Source organism: Gossypium raimondii, chromosome 7, assembly GCF_025698545.1.
Source record: "Gossypium raimondii isolate GPD5lz chromosome 7, ASM2569854v1, whole genome shotgun sequence".
NCBI lineage: Eukaryota > Viridiplantae > Streptophyta > Magnoliopsida > Malvales > Malvaceae > Gossypium > Gossypium raimondii.
In genome coordinates this window covers 21989972-22009971 of record NC_068571.1, presented here as the reverse complement: position 1 = coordinate 22009971, position 20000 = coordinate 21989972, and the positions used below count along the sequence as shown (strand labels likewise).

The 20000-nt window shown below is 35.5% G+C and overlaps 1 protein-coding gene and 1 non-coding gene across 4 annotated transcripts; both read left to right on the top strand.

Moving 5' to 3' along the window:
* The first annotated feature begins 7560 nt into the window (after nt 1-7560).
* TRNAK-UUU (transfer RNA lysine (anticodon UUU)) lies at nt 7561-7633 on the top strand. Its single transcript has one exon. It is a non-coding gene; the product is annotated as a tRNA-Lys (tRNA).
* Nucleotides 7634-7692: 59 nt separating this feature from the next.
* On the top strand, nt 7693-18721 carry LOC105784679 (protein PEP-RELATED DEVELOPMENT ARRESTED 1, chloroplastic). Of its 3 annotated transcripts, XR_008197863.1 has the most exons (14): nt 7693-8086; nt 8527-8682; nt 9456-9524; nt 9646-9816; nt 12433-12576; nt 13144-13302; nt 13428-13493; nt 13657-13716; nt 13914-14043; nt 16017-16399; nt 16491-17202; nt 17290-17374; nt 17469-17994; nt 18108-18721. XR_008197863.1 is itself a non-coding variant. In XM_012610587.2 (9 exons), exons 1-9 carry the CDS (start codon nt 7754-7756, stop codon nt 13956-13958), a joined length of 1203 nt encoding a protein of 400 aa, XP_012466041.1. In that variant the 5' UTR covers nt 7693-7753; the 3' UTR covers nt 13959-14278. The 3 variants fall into 3 exon arrangements, 1 of the variants encoding a protein (XP_012466041.1); XR_001130615.2 differs by lacking the exons at nt 16017-16399; nt 16491-17202; nt 17290-17374; nt 17469-17994; nt 18108-18721 and adding an exon at nt 15264-15551; XM_012610587.2 differs by lacking the exons at nt 16017-16399; nt 16491-17202; nt 17290-17374; nt 17469-17994; nt 18108-18721 and having other exon boundaries at nt 13914-14278.
* Nucleotides 18722-20000: the final 1279 nt, after the last annotated feature.

Here is a 20000-nt window from a genome sequence, read left to right as displayed (position 1 = left end):
AAAAAACAAACTTTTCTCTCCCTCCCTCAAAATTCCCAGCAGTCAAACATGGCCAACGCCGGCGAGCGGCCGTCCCGCGGCTGAGGCTCCGTCACGGGTGGTGGTCGGAGCGAGAAAAAGAGGGTTTTTTTTTTACCCCGTTCTCGACCTCCACCTTAAGGCCCGATCCTCCAGACCCAACAAGCCGAAAAAAGGAGAGACCTTTCGTCCCTTCCTCGGTCCGATTCCAACACCGAAGACGGTCTCCGGCGACGGGCTTTCGAGACCGGTAATGACCCTTTTTTCTTTCCTTTTCGTTTCGTTTTTGTTACAAATGAGTAAAAAATAAATAAATAAAACAAGAAGAACGCAAGACAGGAGAGATAGGAGCGCAGGAATCAACCTTTTTTTTTTTTAAAGTTTCTGGTTTGCTTCTTATTGTAGTAGTTAGTTTTTTTTTTTTATTAATCGTTCGTGTGTTCCCAGTGAAAAAAGTTACATTTGCTTCGGCTTTTATAGCCGATTGTGTTATTGCTCTCTACTATTGTTGTTGTCCCTTCTTTTCTTGTTTGCAGGTGTTTGGTGGCGGGCTACCAAGGCAGAGGGCATGGGCGGATGGGACGCAACAAACGGTGGTGGCAGAAGGGGTTTAGGATGTGGGCAATAGGGTTAGGGGGATTAGGGTTTTCTGATAGCTTTAGGCTATTAGGCCATTGGGCTGTTCATTGTAATTGGGTTTTGGGCTAGGGTTATTTCGGGCTTTAATTTTTGTATTTGGGTCGAATCAGGTTAATTGGCACTAGGCCCGGGTAAAATTGGGTCTGTACAACATTAATGGCGGTTTGTGGCCAGTCATCTACCTAGACTAGTGATCTATAAATAGTTTGTCATTTGTCTTTTGTAAAAACTAATGATCAATATACATCTTTGAGATTATTTCTCTTTGTTCTTTACGAACACCTATCGAACTTATTAATATTTGCATCTTGTGGCATTTACCCTTTCGATCTTATCACTCTTCTTCTTTTTTTTCTGGAGTGTGGCGATTACCTTTATACCTGTGGCTCTTACTTCTATATAGGTAACAGATCGGTCCTTCTTGATACCTTTGGTTCTTTAAGTTGTTCTATAGAAAATGGGTCAGGGTCATCTATACCTACCGTTCTTTTCTAAACATAGTTTATTGGGTTGAGGTCCATATTTTATATATCTATATTATTATAACTATCTTTTCCATTATTTTCTATCCTTTTGACTTGGATTAGACAATCGAGCCACTTTTGTGATTTTATAATTGTTGAACCGATTACAGGATCACATCAAATACTAATATTGTTTCTATTTCGAAGGAGGACCAACCTGATAGTATGAAAGACACAAGGCCCATTACTCTATGTAATGTTCAATACAAGATAGTTGCTAAGGTCCTTACTAATCGTTTGAAAAGAATTTTGCCCAACATAATTTCACTCATGTAGTCTGCTTTTGTTCTGGGCAGATTGATTATGGATAATATTCTTGTTGCTTTGGAGATTATCCCTTACTTGTAGAGTAAGGGTCAGGGAAATGTGGGTGAAGTAGCAATAAAAATCGATATCAGTAAAGCATATGACTGGGTTGGCTGGAACTTCCTTTAGTTTATTATGTTGAAGATGGGCTTTTCACACCAATGGGTTGATTGGATTATGTTGTGCATCACTATAGAAAACTATTCTATTTTGTTTAATGGGATGGAGGGGGATCGGTTGTACCTGATCAGGGATTGTATTAAGGTGATCTACTCTCTCCTTATCTTTTTCTTTTATGTACTGAAGGGTTGAGTTTTTTGCTTCATGAAGTTGAGGCGAGAAGGGTTATACGTGGTATTTTGGTCTGTAAAGGGAGTCCTACGATCTCACACCTCCTTTTGGTGGATGATAGTTTTATTTATTTTTTCGGGCCTCTACCATTTAATGTTCGGTGGTGTTGCATGTCCTTAAGGATTATAGGCAAGCTTTGGGTTACGCGATGAATTTTCAAAAATCAGGGATCATGTTTAGTTATAATATGAAGCTTCAAGATAGATTAGTGGAGCAGACGTTGTTAGGAGTTTCAACCCATCTGAATCATGGTCGTTATCTGATTCTTCTTTCTCTTATTGGTAGAAATAAGAAGCATGTTTTTTTTTTTTTTTTTGCAGGATAGACTAAGCAAGTGTATTCATGGTTGGATGAATCATTTGCTATCGAGACTGGTAAAAAAGTAGTCATTAAGGCAGTTGCTCAATCTTTGTCAACTTTTTACATGAGTGTTTTTTCTGATTCTGCTTAACACGTATGACACCTGGTAAAAGATGATGAAATTTATTGGTGGGCTTCAGGTGGGGATGTAGGGAGAACTCACTGGTCGTTTTGGGACAAGCTCTATGTTCTGAAGAAATTTGGGGGCTTGGGTTTTTGCAGTCTCCATTGTTTTAATCTTACATTGATAGTAATCCCTCTTTTGTGTGGGGCATTTTTTCTACTAAGCATCTTATTTTGAAGGATTTTCATTTGAGGCTGGGGAATGGAGAATCTATTCGGGGTTTTTAAGGACCCTTAGCTCGTGGATGATGATAATTTCTTTGTTGATTCGGCTCTGTTGTTAGGTATGAATGATTTGAGGGTGCATGATTTGATGAATGTTGATGGCACAACTTGGGAACTGACTTTATTAGATGGTCTATTTTCTCCTCTTGACTCTAGGCGGGTGCATAGTATCCCGATTGGTCTAGTTCACTGGCTAGATAATTTCATTTGGCATTGGGCTACTAATGGTCATTATTCAGTCAAATCATTTATCTCAATTTCAAGAATATGGTCCTTGGTTGAAGCTTTGGAGTGGCCATGTTCTGCCCAAAGTTAAGGATTTTGTATGGCCATGTATGAAGAATTATGTTTCGACCAAGGCACGACTTCACGATAAAGATATTATTGTTGATGATATGTGTCCTCGCTATGCGGGTGTTGAACCGTTTGACCACATTCTTATCTTGTGCTCGACTGCTCAGGCAGTTTGGCAGCTAATCAGGGGTATGCAATTGAGAGTGTCCTTGCAGTAGGTTCTCCCATCCTTGATTAATGCAACCGAGATGGCGGTAACTCGATGGCACCTTGCTCTATTTTGGAGCATTTGGCTACACTGCAATCTATTTCTTTGGAAAGGTGGTGTTGTTTCTCCTGCTAATATTATTCAGATGGTGGACAGTTTTTTTAGCACTGCGAGGCGGCGCATTTGGTTTTTGAGGGGACTCAGGCAATTATGACGTTGGTGGATTCTACGAGGACTGGTTAGAGACATCCAAGGGTCGGTGTGCTAAAATGCAATGTTGATGCTGCTTCATTTCCTGAGGTTGGTTGTTCGACTTTTGCAACAATACTTAGGGACCATGATGGAAGATTTGTGCAAGGATTATCGGGTCATGTGGTTGTTGTCTGGGATCCTCGATTAGCAGAGATATATGTCACTCGAGAAGCATTAAAATGACTTATTGGGTACAATTTGGACGCATTGCTTGTTGAATTGGATTGTTTGCTTGCTGATAATGTTCTGAAGGATAAGCATAGTTATATGTTGGAGTTTGGGGTATTGGTTAAAGGTTATTTATTTCTTCAGTCGTACGTTATCAATTTTTTTTCTATAGATTAAAAGGGAGGCGAATAAAGCGGGTCATCATTTAGCGAGGGCAGCTTTATCTTTTGCGCCCTATCATGACTTTATGATTTCATTAGACATTTTTGGCTCCTATTATTGAGGCCGATATTGTTTTTTCTTCAAATAGAAATGAGATGCATGAGATCAGGTGTATGGGGTAAGGCTGCTAGTTTAGTTATAAAAGTGTTCCCCTCGCTTTTTTTACCTTTGTGTTCTCTGACTTTATTTAATATTTAGATTTAATATCTGAAAATACTATACCACAATAAATTTGTCACATATATATCTTCACCTAAAAAGAAGAAAATATTTAAACTTAACTTATAGTTTATCATATACCTAAGTCATATGAATCATATAAAAGGATTATATGAAATCGTGATTTCATGTCATCCCTATCTTTTCTAATAAGAGAATGACAAATCAAATTTTATTTCGATTTTTAGCATTTTTAGTTGGATTTAAATATTTTAAGGAGGAAAAATTGAAAATCGGAGGAAAAATTTTATTTGTCATTCTTTATTAAAAAGGAAAGAAATGATATAGAATCATGATTTCATACAATCTCTTTCTATGAATCATTAGTTTATTCCCATTTTTTTAGTCAGTAATTCTAAATCACAACAAAAATAAAATAAAATAAAAAAGTTAAAAGCCAAACTTTACGAAAATGAAACCTAATAAAAATAAAAAATTTGGAGGGCCCAAATTCTAGTAAGATGGCAGTAAAACGAATAAAAAAAATCAAAAACGTCATTACTTTTAGTTATTTTTATGGAATTCTCACTCTAATCTTAAATCAGTTCAAATATTTGCTTTCAAATAAAAATGAAATAAAAATTAAAAAGTAAGTTGCAATATTTTTGACTTTTCCTAATATAAAAAACATTATTGTAAATATTATCGTTGATTTTTATGATATCTATAAATTTATGATATAAAACGATTCTCTTTAATTTAGGTGCTGAAATTGTTTTAATTCTTATTATTCTTATCATATAGTTCCAATTTTAATTAATACCCAAAAGAATGAAAATAAAAGTGGTTCCGTACGAATTCAATTTAAATAATAAAAATAATTTTAAAATTTAAATTTAATTATAAAATATATAAAATATCAATTAAAAATATTTTTTTAAATATATTCTTATTTGAACAGTAAAATAAGATTTTTGGACGGGTCGGGCCCAAAAACGGGCATACGCATGAATTTTTTTTGGAACCGAGCCTCAACCTTGCTTGGTCCATCACACATTTTATTAAGAGTGTGTTTGGATATCACTAAGTAATTGGATGGAAATGTAATTACCAAGGTTACATTACCTTGTAATTATAATGAATTGTAATTCCCTAAAAGTGTTTGGCTAACAAAGTGTAGTTACACCTTAAATCCCTATATCATATTTAATAGTACAAGTTTCTAATTATAAAATTACATAATTTAATTGTTTAAAAATATCGATTAATATAAAAATTTATCAATAATACTTGAGAAAAAATTTTCTAAACAAGTAACAAAAATTAAAACCAAGCATCGTATGTAATATGTTAATTTAAGAAAGTGGTCAAGAATATGATTAGTATTAAATAAACATCATATTTGGTTTTATCTAATTATTCCAGTTAGGGGTGAGCGTTCGATCGAATCGAGTGAAAAAATTTCGAGTTAATCGAGTTGACAAGTTCTATTTTATCATCCTAACTCGATTTGAAATTTTTTCGAATAGAGTTGAGTGAAATGAAATTCAAGTCGAGGCGAATCAAATCGAATCAAGTGAAATTGTTCGAGTTAAATTAAAAAATTAAATATGTCAAATTTAAATTTTGTTACGGTATAACTAATTCAATGTTAGAGCACATAAATATGAAACCAAATATATTTGAAAAAAATTTCAAAGCAAAATAATAATAATAATATTTTAACATGATAAACTTGAATCATTAATTAACTTATTTAAGTCCCCAAAATTATTATTCTAGAAAATTTTAATTTTTAACTTTCTTTATATATTTTCTAGATTTTTTTAAAATTTTATAATTTTTTAGATAATATAAATTTTGGAATTTTTATAAATATTTTGAATTTTAAAAATTATTTTGAATTATTTAGTAATTTTTGTTGAGAAAGAGACCAATTTGCTTATTTTCAAACTTTACAAGGACCAAAAGGATATTTACACCTATTTGTTATTTGAATTATTCGAATTGTAAAATTCAACTCGATTTGAACTCAAAACTCGAATTACTTATTCGAGTTGACTCGAATTACTTATTCGAGTTGACTCGAATAATTTGAATAACTCAAAATTTAATTTAATTTTTTAAATTTTTTCAAATCGAATCGAGTCTTACTCCCCGCTAATTCTAACATCTCATATTTGTTAGATTATTCCCTAACATCACCCATAGTAAACCAAGATATTGAAGCATCCTTTTTTTTCTTCTTCCCTCACATACTAGAATATCAGTAGCTCTTAAAATCCATTTATCACCCAATTCTAATTGCATTATAAAGGCATTAAGTGTTTTTAGGTTCATGTTGTAGTCTCTTTGTTCCTCAAACAATTGTTGTCTATCTATCAACGAATTTAGCCAGGTTGCTTCCAATAGAAATCCTATTTATTTTCAAACAAGATTTCAAAGTCGGATATTCCATTAAACGTTCTTTTCCCTTTCTATTGATTACGTTAATTCACCTTTTTATAGCTTATATTATGATCGAAAACTCTGTCATATCATATAAAATTTGTGTCTTCTAATTTGTGAACACTATTCAACATATCATCTATCATATCATTTTGAGAAAATTTACTCCAAAAACTTGCACCATCATCACTTTTAAATCCATGAACAATGTGTCCTCTAAGAGTATATAGCCTTTATAAGAAGGATTTTATGAAGTGTATAAAGATTTTACAACTTTTATGGTAGAATTTTCATATACGTCTTCATACAAAATAATATAGATGTTATAATATAGTCTTTATAAACTTAATTTGCTATTAGATCAAAATTTGATTGAAATATTTGGCTTGACGTGTTTCATAGAAAAACTTTTTTATCCAATAATAGATATATAATTATATTTTAATATAAAATATATGTTCTAAAATTAAAATACATTATTATTGTATAAAATGTCTTTTTTACAAAAATTTAAATTATGCATGCGTATTTGAAAAATTATAAAGTAACGGTATTTGCTTATAATTACCTACCTAATTACCTCAATTTTCAACCATTCTCTAAGAATTGAAGAGTGTAATTGAAGTGTTCCAATTACAACCAATTCAATAAAACCTACTAATTATAATATAATTATAAGTAATTACTACCAAATCTAATTATTAGGTGACTTTCCAAAGACTATCTAATCATTGAAGATGAACCTTCCTTGAATAGAAATAGATGCTACGATGGCATATGTTTTCTAGTCAATCAAACTACAAACATTCTTGGAAGGGTCAGAAATTTCAACCTCATCCATCATGAGTACGGGCCTACGTAGGGACTCCAAATTTCACGACAAATTTATCCTCTTACAACACCTCCTGATGAAATTGGAATCTCTCCAAATTACCCACAAAATGTCAATTATCGCTAGGCAGTCTACGATGCCTGGGAAGATAAAGTACTTATGGGAAGACATTTGCACCCTTTAAACGCATATCCGATTACATATATAGACAAGTTACCACTCAATGGACTTTCTTATATAGAGAACGATACTTAGTTGTTCTAATATCCCAAGGCACTAATTGTACTGCTTTTGTGCTTTACTTTTTGCCCTTGTACACAAAAAAGAAAAAAAGTGAGAGTTCTTATAAAACAATGGACCCTTTTTGTTTCTTCGCTTTCCAAACGACTTTACATTCATATTTATGTTTCTGTTATTTATATAAATACAACGCCGTCTTAGCTCAGCCGGTAGAGCGTATGGCTTTTAACCATGTGGTCGTGGGTTCGATTCCCACAGACGGCGTTTTGTTTTCATAATTTTATTTGACCTTTTTATAAGGACCTGAATTAGGATATGTATTATTTTATTTTTTGTCCTCTGGTATTTCTCCAAAACCCAAACCCCTTCCCCCCACGATAGAAAATGTTGAAGAGCAGTGTCTTCTTCTCCTTCCCTAGTTGTTCCGCTCCAAATCTTCCTTCGCTCTTCTTCCCCACCTCTGTCCCCTTTAGCTTCTCTACCCCCCACTTCCATTGCCAAATAAAACAACTCAAGGTAACGAAGCAGCAATTCTTCTGCCGCGTGTCCTCCAGCTATGAAGTTGGTGGAGGCTATCCTGATGAAGAACTTGAACGAACTTATAAAACCCAGACCCAGCAACTTCAAGGCAGTCAGAACTTAGATTCTTCTCAGTATGATGCTTTACTCAAAGGAGGAGACCAAGTCATTTCTGTTCTTGAAGAAATTATTACCCTTGTAAGCTCTCCCTTCTTCTTTCCTTACTACTATCCTTTAAAGAGGTTGTCTTTTGAAGGATGCTTGAATTTATTTGTGGTGGATACTGGTTTTAAGGGCGTTAATACCCACAAATTTACACCACTAGTTGGCAGTTTTAATATGCTTATGAAAACTTTCAAGACATGTCTACAGACCCCACAATTAAGCTGCAACAGTAGTTGAATTGTGACTTAGGACTTTAGCTGCCTGTTGTATGTACCAGGCAGTAGCTAGCATCTCTGTGACTTATATTTGTATTGTTTGCATCCTATTATAAACCAATTTTTATTTTCAGACCAGGCTTTTCTGTGAATCATTCTTTAGAAAGTTGAATCCCTCTTCTTCAGTCTTCACAAAGACTGTAGTGATTAGCGAATTGCATCTCTGTCTTGACTATCTGATATGCATCGTTGGTTCAGTTGGAAGATATGAACATGGATGAGGCATCTGAGGAGGTAGCAGTTGAGTTAGCTGCACAAGGAGTAATTGGGAAAAGGGTTGACGAAATGGAATCAGGGTTCATGATGGCTCTAGATTACATGATCCAAGTTGCTGAAAAGGACCAAGATGATAAGGTAGAGCAACTTTAATTGTGCATTGGTCACATTTTTTAAGGTTCAAGTGTAGAATATCTCTTTTGCAAAATAGATGTTGTAAGCTTTTAGATGCAGTAGTTCAGGTTTCGAATTTGTTCGCTGTTCACTTGGATGCTCTATAAAAATGAAGCTTTATTTACTTTTGACTTTGTTATAAATTAACCAGGCTCCAAGAGCAAGCTATATCACATGCCAAAATTGGTTTTTTCAAACTGTAAATATTTTTTCATGTCTTTTCATTGTGTATTTTAAGATGTAAGATGACTATAATGTTTATTGAAAATAAGAATTTCAGCATGAGTTTGTCAAACATGATTTGAAGAATAATTGAACTTGATCGCATATTCCATGTACTGCTCTACTATCTGCCTGATCTTGTCTGTATCCAAGACCAATTAAAATATTGTGTTAGCGGTGTTGCCAACTTATAAAACTTGTCATTGTGGTTATTTGGCTCTTGTTACAGAGATTTATAGCATCAATTGAGACTAGCTGAAGGTGCCATCCCCCTTCTTTCTAGTCCTTTTCCTTGATGTAGGACTTAGAAAGTAAAAGCAGCTTAGGACTACTTCTAGTAACCAACAGTGTTTCTTTAAATGTTATCTGGGTTTTAGTTGTCAGTTTGACGTCTGACATGGTTTGAGATTGCTACCTCTCTTTTGCTAGTTGTCGGTCATTGTTTGATCTCTTTATCAGTTGATGCTTTTCTCTCATGTGAATAAATTCAAAATGGACTTTCTTTTTTAATACAGCGAAAGTCGCTGCTTGAGGTGATTAAGGAGACCGTGCTGGCACATCTCACAAAAAAATGTCCCCCGCATGTAAGGAAGTTCCTTGAGGCCCAACCCCGCTGTATCTAATTCAACTTCAGCGTAAAGTTAGTTATATAATAGCATGATCTCGATGCTAAGTCGTTTTCTCTTGCTTTTCCTTGCTCCCAAGGTTCAAGTGATTGGACTTCTCTGTAGAACACCCCTGAAAGAAAGCAGACATGAGCTACTACGCCGAGTTGCTGCAGGTGGTGGTGCTTTCAAAAGTGAAAATGGCACCAAAGTTCATCTTCCTGGAGCAAATCTAAACGATATAGCAAACCAGGCTGATGATCTACTAGAGGTATTTATTCGAGAATCTTATAATGAATCATGCTTTTAGATGTTGTCTGATATTTATGAATTCTTCTAAGTTGATAGCTGCTAGAGCATCGAGGAGATTTTTTGCATCCTCATTAAGCATTTTCTGGATATTTTATGGAGTGCATTTTAATTTTTAAATTATGCTGCTACTGTTGATTATTTGCCTAAGAGATGCTGATGCACCCAAATAGGCCAGCTTCTACAAATGGACTGCAAGTGTTTATGCTTTTTTAGTATACAGTTAGATACTTTGAGATAGTATTATGTTCAAAATGTAGCCATTCACAGTGCAACTTATTGGATCTACATGCAAATTTATGTTTGTATGTAACTTCATACACAACTTGCCTCTTGAATTATATCCTTGATTATATATTATTTCAACGATGGCAACCTGAAATATCTTTAATTTCACTATTTATGAATTTAAATGTTTCAACCTCTATTGCAGTCATTGCTGCTTTTGATATGAAAATTTCCAAGTTTAGTTTAGTTTCAGTTTTTCTTTTTGGTAAATAATCCAACTTTTCCTAGGTGCCTGGCCTGGCATTGGGCTATTGCCTAGGCAAAGGAACACGTTAACTGTCAAGGGAATATTTCAAAAACTTTTGCTTGCTGAATTATATATTTCCCTGATTGTTATGAAAAAAAGGACGGCAAGTGACCTTTTTTACTATGTGATATGGAAGCTTTTATTGCAATAGGAATTTTAGTTTTATTTATTTATTATTAGGTTTTATTAAGAGTTTTAGTTTTACTTATTTTCTCTATTATATTAGATTTTTATTTCCTTCATAAACTCTAAGTTAGGAATTCTATTAGGAATCTTTCCTTTGTTAATTACAGTATAAAAGGCTGCCAATATGAAATAAAGAGATAAACAATTATTCCATCAAAAAGAAACGTTATTTTGAGAGGGGGTTTAGTCAAGGACGAATCTGCCTTTTGAGTAACCATAGGTCGAAGCAAAAATTCTTTCTCGTCTAGACCTGTGACTAGATCTTACGTCAAGGCGCATAACAACTTCGTATCAGAGCCAGCTATCATGGGTGATGAAAAGACTTTGACAGCCAAGCTGAAGGCTTTCATGGATCAAATGGCTACAAGGCAACAAGCATTAGAGGAGCAGGTGGTGATATTATCTCTTTCGGTCCAAAAGATAACGAAAGGGGATTCAAAGAAAAATAATGAAGAACAGGGCAGCAGCGGAGGCAGGAAAAGGAAGGGTGCATGGTGCCACGATACTTTAAGATGGAATTTCCCACTTACGATGGTGTTGAAGAACCTTTAGGTTGGCTGAAAAGATACGAAATTTTTTTTTGGCAATCAACAAACTAACGAAGAAGACAAAGTAGGCTTAGCTTCATTCCATCTATTAGGAGAGGCACAATTGTGGTTTGATCAAATGGAAGAAGAGGAGACAAATCTTAATTGGGGGCGCTTCAAAGAGTGTTGTCATGTAAGGTTTGGGCCACCTATGAGTAATAACCCCTTGGGGGAACTTGCCAACTTGAGACAAACTGGGACTGCAGAGGAATATCAACGCCAATTTCAATCACTATTGGCTAGGACTACTGATTTTAAACCTCGACAACAAGTAAACTTCTTTACTGCCGGGTTGGTAGAGGAACTTAGAATTGATATTGAGATGCAACAACCGGAAAACCTTAGAGTTGCAATGAATATGGCTCGAACATTGGAACGTAAACAAAATGTCTCTTCCAAACTGTCATCTCGAGCCATCCTAAATACTGGCAACAATTCAATCATTCCAACAACTAAGAGCATTGCAAAGGGAGGGGGACAAACAACAGAACCAACAGGGAACAATGGCAAAATAGGTTCTTCTGCACCATTTATTAAGAGATTGACACAGACAGAAATGGCGGAAAGAAGGGCTAAGGGGCTGTGTTATAATTGTGACGAGTCTTATTCCATGGCACACAAATGTAAAAGGTTATTTTGGATAGAAGTACTAGATGTTGAAGGCACGCAAGATGATGATGAGATAGATGATTTTGGATAAGTTCTAAAGTTTATTCTGAATTTGAGCTTGAGGACGAGCTCAACTCTGAGAAGGGGAGTAATGATATAGACGCTTTTATTGCAATAGGAATTTTAGTTTTATTTATTTATTATCAGGTTTTATTAAGAGTTTTAGTTTTACTTATTTTCTCTATTATATTAGGTTTTTATTTCCTTCATAAGCTCTAAGTTAGGAATTCTATTAGGAATCTTTCCTTTGTTATTAACAGTCTATAAAAGGCTGCCAATATGAAATAAAGAGATAAGCAATTATTCCATAAAAAAAGAAACGTTATTTTGAGAGGGGGTTCAGTCAAGGACGAATCTGCCTTTTGAGTAACCATAGGCGAAGCAAAAATTCTTTCTCGTCTAGACCTGTGACTAGATCCTACACCAAGGCGCATAACACTATGTTGAAAAGCATCTGTTTCCTGTTACTATCATTTTAGATATTTGCTTTGTGAGACCACAACTAGGTGGTGTTCCTTTCTGTTAGTTTTTGTTTACATTGGCAAGGTTTGCTATGTTTCTTAGCATTTAACATTATTTTGCATTATAAATGGTTTTTCAGACAATGGAAACTCGGCCAGTTGTTCCAGATCGAAAACTACTTGCAAGACTTGTTTTGATCAGAGAGGAAGCTCGAAATATGATGGGAGGTGGGATACTCGATGAAAGAAATGACCGTGGTTTTAGTACACTTCCTGAATCAGAGGTGTGCATGATTGCATTTATGAAAATTAAAATTGACTAAACTATGCTAAGCTTCAAATTTAGAAGCTATTGACGATTGTTAGAGAGCCCAACCTGGATAATGCCTCAACAGGCGTCAAGCCAAAGCTATGCGGGATTTAACCCCATCTAACATTCCCATTCAAGCGAAGGCTTGCTGTAACAGCTGGGTGTGCAGGCCTACATGATGGACAATTAGAACAGAGTGAAATGATAAACATTAAAAGAAAAAAAAAAACCTTAGTTTTAATACAATGTTAAAATACCCAACAAAACCAGTGACCAACTTTGGTTTTGACATCATGTTGAGCATATGACAGAAAACTGATTCACAATAGGAAGAGAGGCCTAACCTAGATGTAAGGGATGATAAACACCAAAACATACCCACGCAGAAATATACATTTTAATACTTTATTTAAAAAATTATCTAACTTTTAATGAAATAAGATATTGATGATCCTCTAATCCTATAAAATAAATATACTTAAGTTTTTACTTTATTGACATTTGAATGATCATTGGCATGATTAAGATCTTACCTACGCAGGTGAACTTCTTAACAAAGCTTGTAGCGCTGAAACCTGGGAAACCTGTCCAGGAAATGATAAAAAATGTAATGCTAGGGAAAGATGAAGGTGCAGACTACTCTGACACTGATGAAGAAGCTAATGCCAGTAGAACGAGACCCCGGGGAATTGCAGGAAGGGTTAGTTTTACGTTCCTTTATATACTTTATAATTTGTTGATTACAAGTATGGCTGGAATGGGTGACATGTATGCAAAATCATCAAGACTCTAGTGTATTCACTCTTTTCTTGTCATGTTAACCAGGGCAGTGTTACAGGGAGAAAACCACTTCCTGTTCGCCCCGGCATGTTTCTTGAGACTGTGACAAAGGTATCCTTCAATTACACTTTTAAGCAACAAGTTTTTCACTTAATCTAATGGACCTCATGGCATGGAAACAGTTAATTGCTTTTTAGTGTATGCCCATGAACTACTTATGTCACCTTTTTCTTACATTCAAGATCAACAGTAATGGATTTCTTTGCATTCTTAGGTCTTGGGTGGTATATATAATGGAAATGTCTCTGGCATAACAGCACAGCATTTAGAATGGGTAAACTATCTTTTACCTTGCCTTCTTAGGGACTCCTAGAAATGGATCTCTTACTTACAGTTGATTTGACTGCCCGAATCATTAACATCTTCTTGTGTCTTTTCTTACTATATTTTATTCTTCTTTTAAACTTCCGTTGACGGTTTAATTGGCGAGCATCTATGTGATTTCAATACCTTTACAATATTTTAATCCAGGTTCATCAGAAAACACTTCAAGTTCTTCAGGAAATTGCATTCTAATTCTTCGAGCTGCTTGTACCAGAAATTGGATTACATCATAATCCGCAGTTTACATCAAAGGAGAGAGATGATTCCATAAGTAGAGGTTAGAGAATCCTGCTCCCAACTATGAAATATTTATGAAATTAGGTCACTTAGAAATTGAGCAATGTTACATGTACATTTGTTAGAATGAACTGCAGTTTACTATTTTGTATTTTGGGTTGTCTTTGTGGCCGAAGGTTGGGGTGGGTCCACGTTTTCCTTATGAATGAATATATGAAATTAGGTTAGTGCTGAAACTGGTCTGTTGATATACATACATTTGTTGCTTTCTTCAACATTTTTCGTTCCTCGTGAATCATTTACGATTTTTGTGCCTTGAACTAGAAGCAAAATAGGAAGACAATAACAAATCTTTACCTTGTCAACTTCAACCTCCTACATAGATTTGGGTGTATATCGGAAACTTTTTCGAAGCTTTGTCTAGGGAGAATTATCCCAAGCATTCCCTTTCAAATGCCCCCATATATTGCCCCCTCGGTTCATTTCAAGGGACAATGATGGGTTGATCACATGAAATTTGGGTTTGATATTGATGAAGCATGCAAATCATAGCTGTCAATACTTAAGATTTTTATCCTTTAATCTGGGTTATAGGAAGCCACATTATCTTTTCTGGGAAATTCATTGTACTTGTTTAAGTTGTTAACCAAATCCTGAATGATCAAACCCCTAATGTATTTATTTACTTAAATCATAGTATTGATGCGTCTTGAAAGAGCTAACAATGATGAAGATTCACAATCCAGTTAACAATGTTGGATTGCCATGTGGGGAAAGGTCCCACTTAACAGCCATAGGGTTATGATTTGAATGTTTTCAGAAGTAGAAGCAAACATAGCTACATATTCCCTCAATAATTTACAAAGCCTTTTCCCCACCACCCATTCTTGCCTTTTTTCTTTGTAAAGCAAGTAGTGTTAAATGGACCACCCTGTTTAGGCTTGCTACACCATTGCCCTACCTAGGCTGTTTGGATCTTCATCTTCTTCTTGATCCCCCCATAATCTTCTTTTCGATGAACCAATTAGAAAAAACACTTGGAATTGAAATTACCCCCATGTGAGCAGTCTTTTCAACTTGGTTGTCAAGTGCTATGGCGTGCTTGAAATGAATCACACTACTTTTTAGTCATGAATGAGTGGAAGGGTTTGCAAGTCACAACTCATAATTTTACTTTTCAACTTTAATGGAGGGAGATGGATTGGTCTTGGTTCAACTGAAAAGAATTTTCCTTGTTAATAACAATTGAATCACATGCAGGTATGGGGCAAATGATGTTTCTCACAATCTTGTTGGATGGTAAAAGTCTTCATGTCACCAGATTTTCACTTTGCTCAATCCTCATATTCATCTTTAGCTCATATATCACATCACTTTTTAAGCAGAAATTAAAGTTAAAAAGAAGCAGCAACACCAGATCATACAAAATTTTATTTTGTATTCAGATTCATTGAATATTATTTCCTTCTTTAACTAATGACATGAATAAACTGTAAACATCAAAAGTTGATTATATATATAAAGCAAGCAAAGCTTAGCTTTTCTTCTCGTGGGATTCAGAATTTGAAAAGAGACCAAACCACCTTGTTGAAAATGACTCTTCACTCTCTCGTGCCTTACCTTTTTTATTAAATCATCAAGGCAAAAATCTGTTCTAACATATCTTTAAAAAACATATTTTTGGACCAATTTTTAAAACATTCATGGATTAGTCTTGACGTGTATGGAGTGGTGGTTAATATTTTTTTGTTAGATACCCGTTTCGCACAAATTTGAATCGTGTTACCCTCATCCTCACCTCTAATATTGTATAAAAAATATTTATGGATTAAAATTTAGGCATGATAACAAATTTGACCTTTAATATTTACACAATTTTATCAATGTGATTATTATTTTTTTGATTATTATTACTTTTTAGAAGGAATTGAATTTGATCAACAACCTTTCAAAAAGAGGGCTAGTTTTTAATTAGGCTTATAAATCAATTTTTTTGAAAATTTATGTAAATAGGTTATTTTTGGAGAGAAACGAAAAGCGTGTCTAACTGGATGCACTTTTCCTCAATGGTCAAATCCAATGGCTTTTTGAACGTTGGCTGTGCAACGGTAAAAAAATTTAAAAGAGGGACAACGGTCAGTTCTTTTTACCTATAAATATGCCTCAAATTTTTTTTTTCATTCACATATTATTCTCTCAATTCTTTCTAATCTCTTAACTCTCTCAATTTTCTCTCAATTTTTTCAAGTTCTTGTTCTAAAATTTTTGATATTCTCGTTTAAAAATATATTTTTTAATTATTTTATATTTTGTTCATTCGGATTAAGTGTTCACGAATGACAACCTCTCTAATTCGTTTCAACGATAATCACATTTTCCCTGCTCAAGTAATAATGGTAAGACGAAAATTTAATTTTCATTATTTTCGATTAAGTTAAATTTAAATTATTTTTTAATTAAAATAATTTTTGTTGTTGTTATAAATAGGCAAATGATCGTGTTTTGGAGGCGTTTATAAATAATTTGGCAAAGCCTTCGATCATCGAAATTTGTGGTTACTTGCAAGAGGCAGGATTTTTGCATACGTCTCTTATGCTCGAGGGTCGCAAACTTGATCCTAAACTCATCAGTGCATTGGTGGAAAGATGAAGGCTTGAGATACACACTTTTCATCTTTCATGCGGCGAGTGTACAATGACACCAGAGGACATAATGTTACAACTCGATCTGTCGGTGGATGAGCCAGTTGTCATGGGAGCAACAATTGTTCCTAGTAAAGAGGATCTCTGCGCGACATTATTGGGAAAGGTTCCAAACAAGTTTGATGGTGGTCGGATATCGATGAATTGGTTAGCAAAAAATTTTGAAAAGCTTCTTCCGCACGCGACCAATGTCGTCAAAGAACAATATGTCCAAGCATTCATCTTTCAGTTAATCGGAGGCATTTTAATGCTCGATAAATCTCAAAATTTCGTGCATGTAAGGTGGCTACTACACCTAATAGAGTTCAAAGAATGCAGACAACTCAGTTGGGGGTCAGTTGTGTTGGCCACGTTATATCGAGAGTTATGTCAGGCCACGGGACTAGATAATATGCAATTGGTGGTTGCTTGCTCCTACTACAGTCGTGGGCATAATGGCAGCTACCATTTTTAGGTCCTCGAGTAAACGACCCATATATGTTTCTGTTGGTGACAAGGTAAAAATAATTTATTAATAAATACCTAGTTTGTACAGTAAATGTTTTTATTTATTATATGTTTAAAGTAACATATTGCTTTTATAGATGGAACCATGGGTTGAGTTACGTAGGACTACCCGAGGAGTTGGAAGATATTAGGTTGCTGTTAGATCAACGCTTGGAAGTCGATGTTAGTTACTTATTCCTTCGAATTTATATTAATTATGAAATGATTTGTAAAATAAAAGTTCATACATAACAAAATTTACAATTGTGCATTTCAGTTTAAATTGATGTCATACGCCGACACCGATATTATATCTTGTATCCCGCCAGAAGTGTTGGTCAATCGAGAGATGTGGGACACAAATGTGACGTTGATAGTGTATGTAACGATGGAAATGCATGAATCGAACTGGGTGATGCGACAATTCGGGTGGAGGCAACAAATTTCGTTGGCATCGCGAGACTTGAAGGAGCTGCACAAGGTGGACATGCATGGGAAGAACGACGATGATTGACGCGAGGTTCACAAGGACTACATTGAAGCTTGGGATCATAGGATGAAATTCTTACCTATCCATGAACCATTTTTATCAATGAACACGGCTGCCTGTTTGGAGTACTTGTCATGGTTCAGAGTCATTGACAAGCCATATCTACTATCGATGGAGGGGAGAAGTAGGCAACTTCATCAAAAAAGGCAATGATGATCGCCCTAGCAGTAGCATAGGGCCAGATACGGTCGCATGACGGGTTCATAATCGGCTCCGCTCAGAGAAACGCCGTTTATGTCTATGCAATATCCCTGTTAGCTCACTCCACTTATTTCTGTTCATTTTATTAACCTCGTGTTTTTTACAAGCATCGCACTACGCACCACGCACCATCGCCTTATGTACTCGATTTTTCTATTCTCGCAGGTACATATTTCGGGGCATCAACATCCCCCGCATCTACACCCCCATGCCGACATTGATATCGGCCCAAGTGTCAGGCTAAATGTCGATGCATGCACCATCACCGATGACGACACCAATATAGACGTTAATTCAACAGCTAATATCAGTGTCAATGCCCGGGTCAATGTCGACGTATTTGAGTTTTATGGCACCTTACAGTTGCATGCAGATAGTGACACAAACACTGCCCGCATCATTGTTTTATCGGGGTGGGTCATCAGCGCAACCGTCTGTCGGTGGAGTGGAGGATACACAATGAGAGGCTAAGACGACATCGCACTCGAGTACGGAGGAAGGCGATAGAGAATAAGTCGAAAGCGAACACGATGACAAATGTAGAGACAGAGATGAGCAAGAGGGTAGGAATGAAGACAATGATGATGAAGATGATGACAACGATCAAATTTATAGGTCAACACTCCGTTTGTGCATAGAAATCTTCCTCATGTTTGTCATCGACTGCCCTACAGCACACATTCTCCCCGACAACACAATTGATGTATTTTTTTATTACTTCTGCGATGTAAATATATGTAACATAAATAAAGAAACCATAAATTTTCATTCCAACACTATACTTGTCTTCATTACATTTTAACGTAAGTTATGTGTAAGTTAATTAGAAATAAAAAATTTGGAGCATTAGAATAATGGAAGCATTGTAATGAATATATTCTCTGAAAGAAAATAATGCTATCGACGTTGAGGCCCCAAAATATCTTTTAACACATAACATGTTACTTTCGTATGCCCCAGGTTCCTACAGTACCCACATAAGCTCTTTTAACTGTCCTTTGTCCGAATATCCATATTGTTCCGTATCTGGGTGGTATTTGGACGACCTTTTGGTGCCAACTCGTATTTCGTGCTGGACATTGATCGCTACATACACTCATCGGGGACGGGTGGAAATTCAGAACTCCATACTTTATACATGCATTCTAGATTGTACACATCATTGATAAGGCGTGTACTTAATTCTTAGGTTCTCACATGCAACAATTACATGTGCGCATGGGAACCGAAGTGCTTAGAACCTTCCACAATCGCAAGTCCCTCTTGTTAGGTCGACACAAAATAAACCCCCTGACATGTCTTGGTCCGGCCTAGCGTGCTCCGTGACTCAAAATTTCAGGTTCCGACGCGAGTGGCACACTACATGAATAGTGTTCGCTCTTGTCATATTTCGTCTGATTTCTTTTATTACATCCTCACACCAAGTATGGCCACCCACTATCTGTCCAATGTATGTCGCTGTCTTTTTTGGAAACAAGCAGTCAAACGAAAGCATATTTTATTCACAATCGAGGTTATCGGAAAATGACACATCCTTTTTATTATGAAATTGATACAGTAGCAAAGTTTGACATCATATGCCTGTACCGTAAACCCATGTCATATGATTGCATCTACTATTCACAGGGTATGTTGGCAATGTATGTCGCACAATAGCTGTTGATGGCGCCCAAGTTGTTCAATGTTTCATGGAAATGATATTAGACAAGCTCGTAACCTATTAAGAAAAGTACACCCATGAATGCAAACAACGAATGAAATAAGGTACAACATGACTGCAAACAGTGCCAATTACATATCCATGTCGATGAATGTATCTTACTCACTTTTTTAAGGTTATTTTGAGTGGTAGTTGGATCCGACAAGTCGTATACAGTACTTGAGATGGGTGCGATCCTAAAGGCTACCTTGGTGCTCAATAACGGACAGGATTCTAGTTCCTCTGTCTGATATGACACCTGTCGGGCTGCAGAAAAATACAGCGGTGTAACCTGCTAAAAAAATCTCAATCATCTATCTTTTCTTCATGAGTTATTACAAACGCAATCGATAGAATCC

What these genes read in the sequence shown, in the direction of transcription:
- LOC105784679 (XM_012610587.2), top strand. Translation starts at nt 7,754, where the DNA reads ATGTTGAAGAGCAGTGTCTTCTTCTCCTTCCCTAGTTGTTCCGCTCCA. An exon ending in AAAAGGACCAAGATGATAAG is followed by an intron (nt 8,683 to 9,455) that starts GTAGAGCAACTT and finishes TTTTTAATACAG; the next exon opens with CGAAAGTCGCTGCTTGAGGT. An exon ending in GTACACTTCCTGAATCAGAG is followed by an intron (nt 12,577 to 13,143) that starts GTGTGCATGATT and finishes TTACCTACGCAG; the next exon opens with GTGAACTTCTTAACAAAGCT.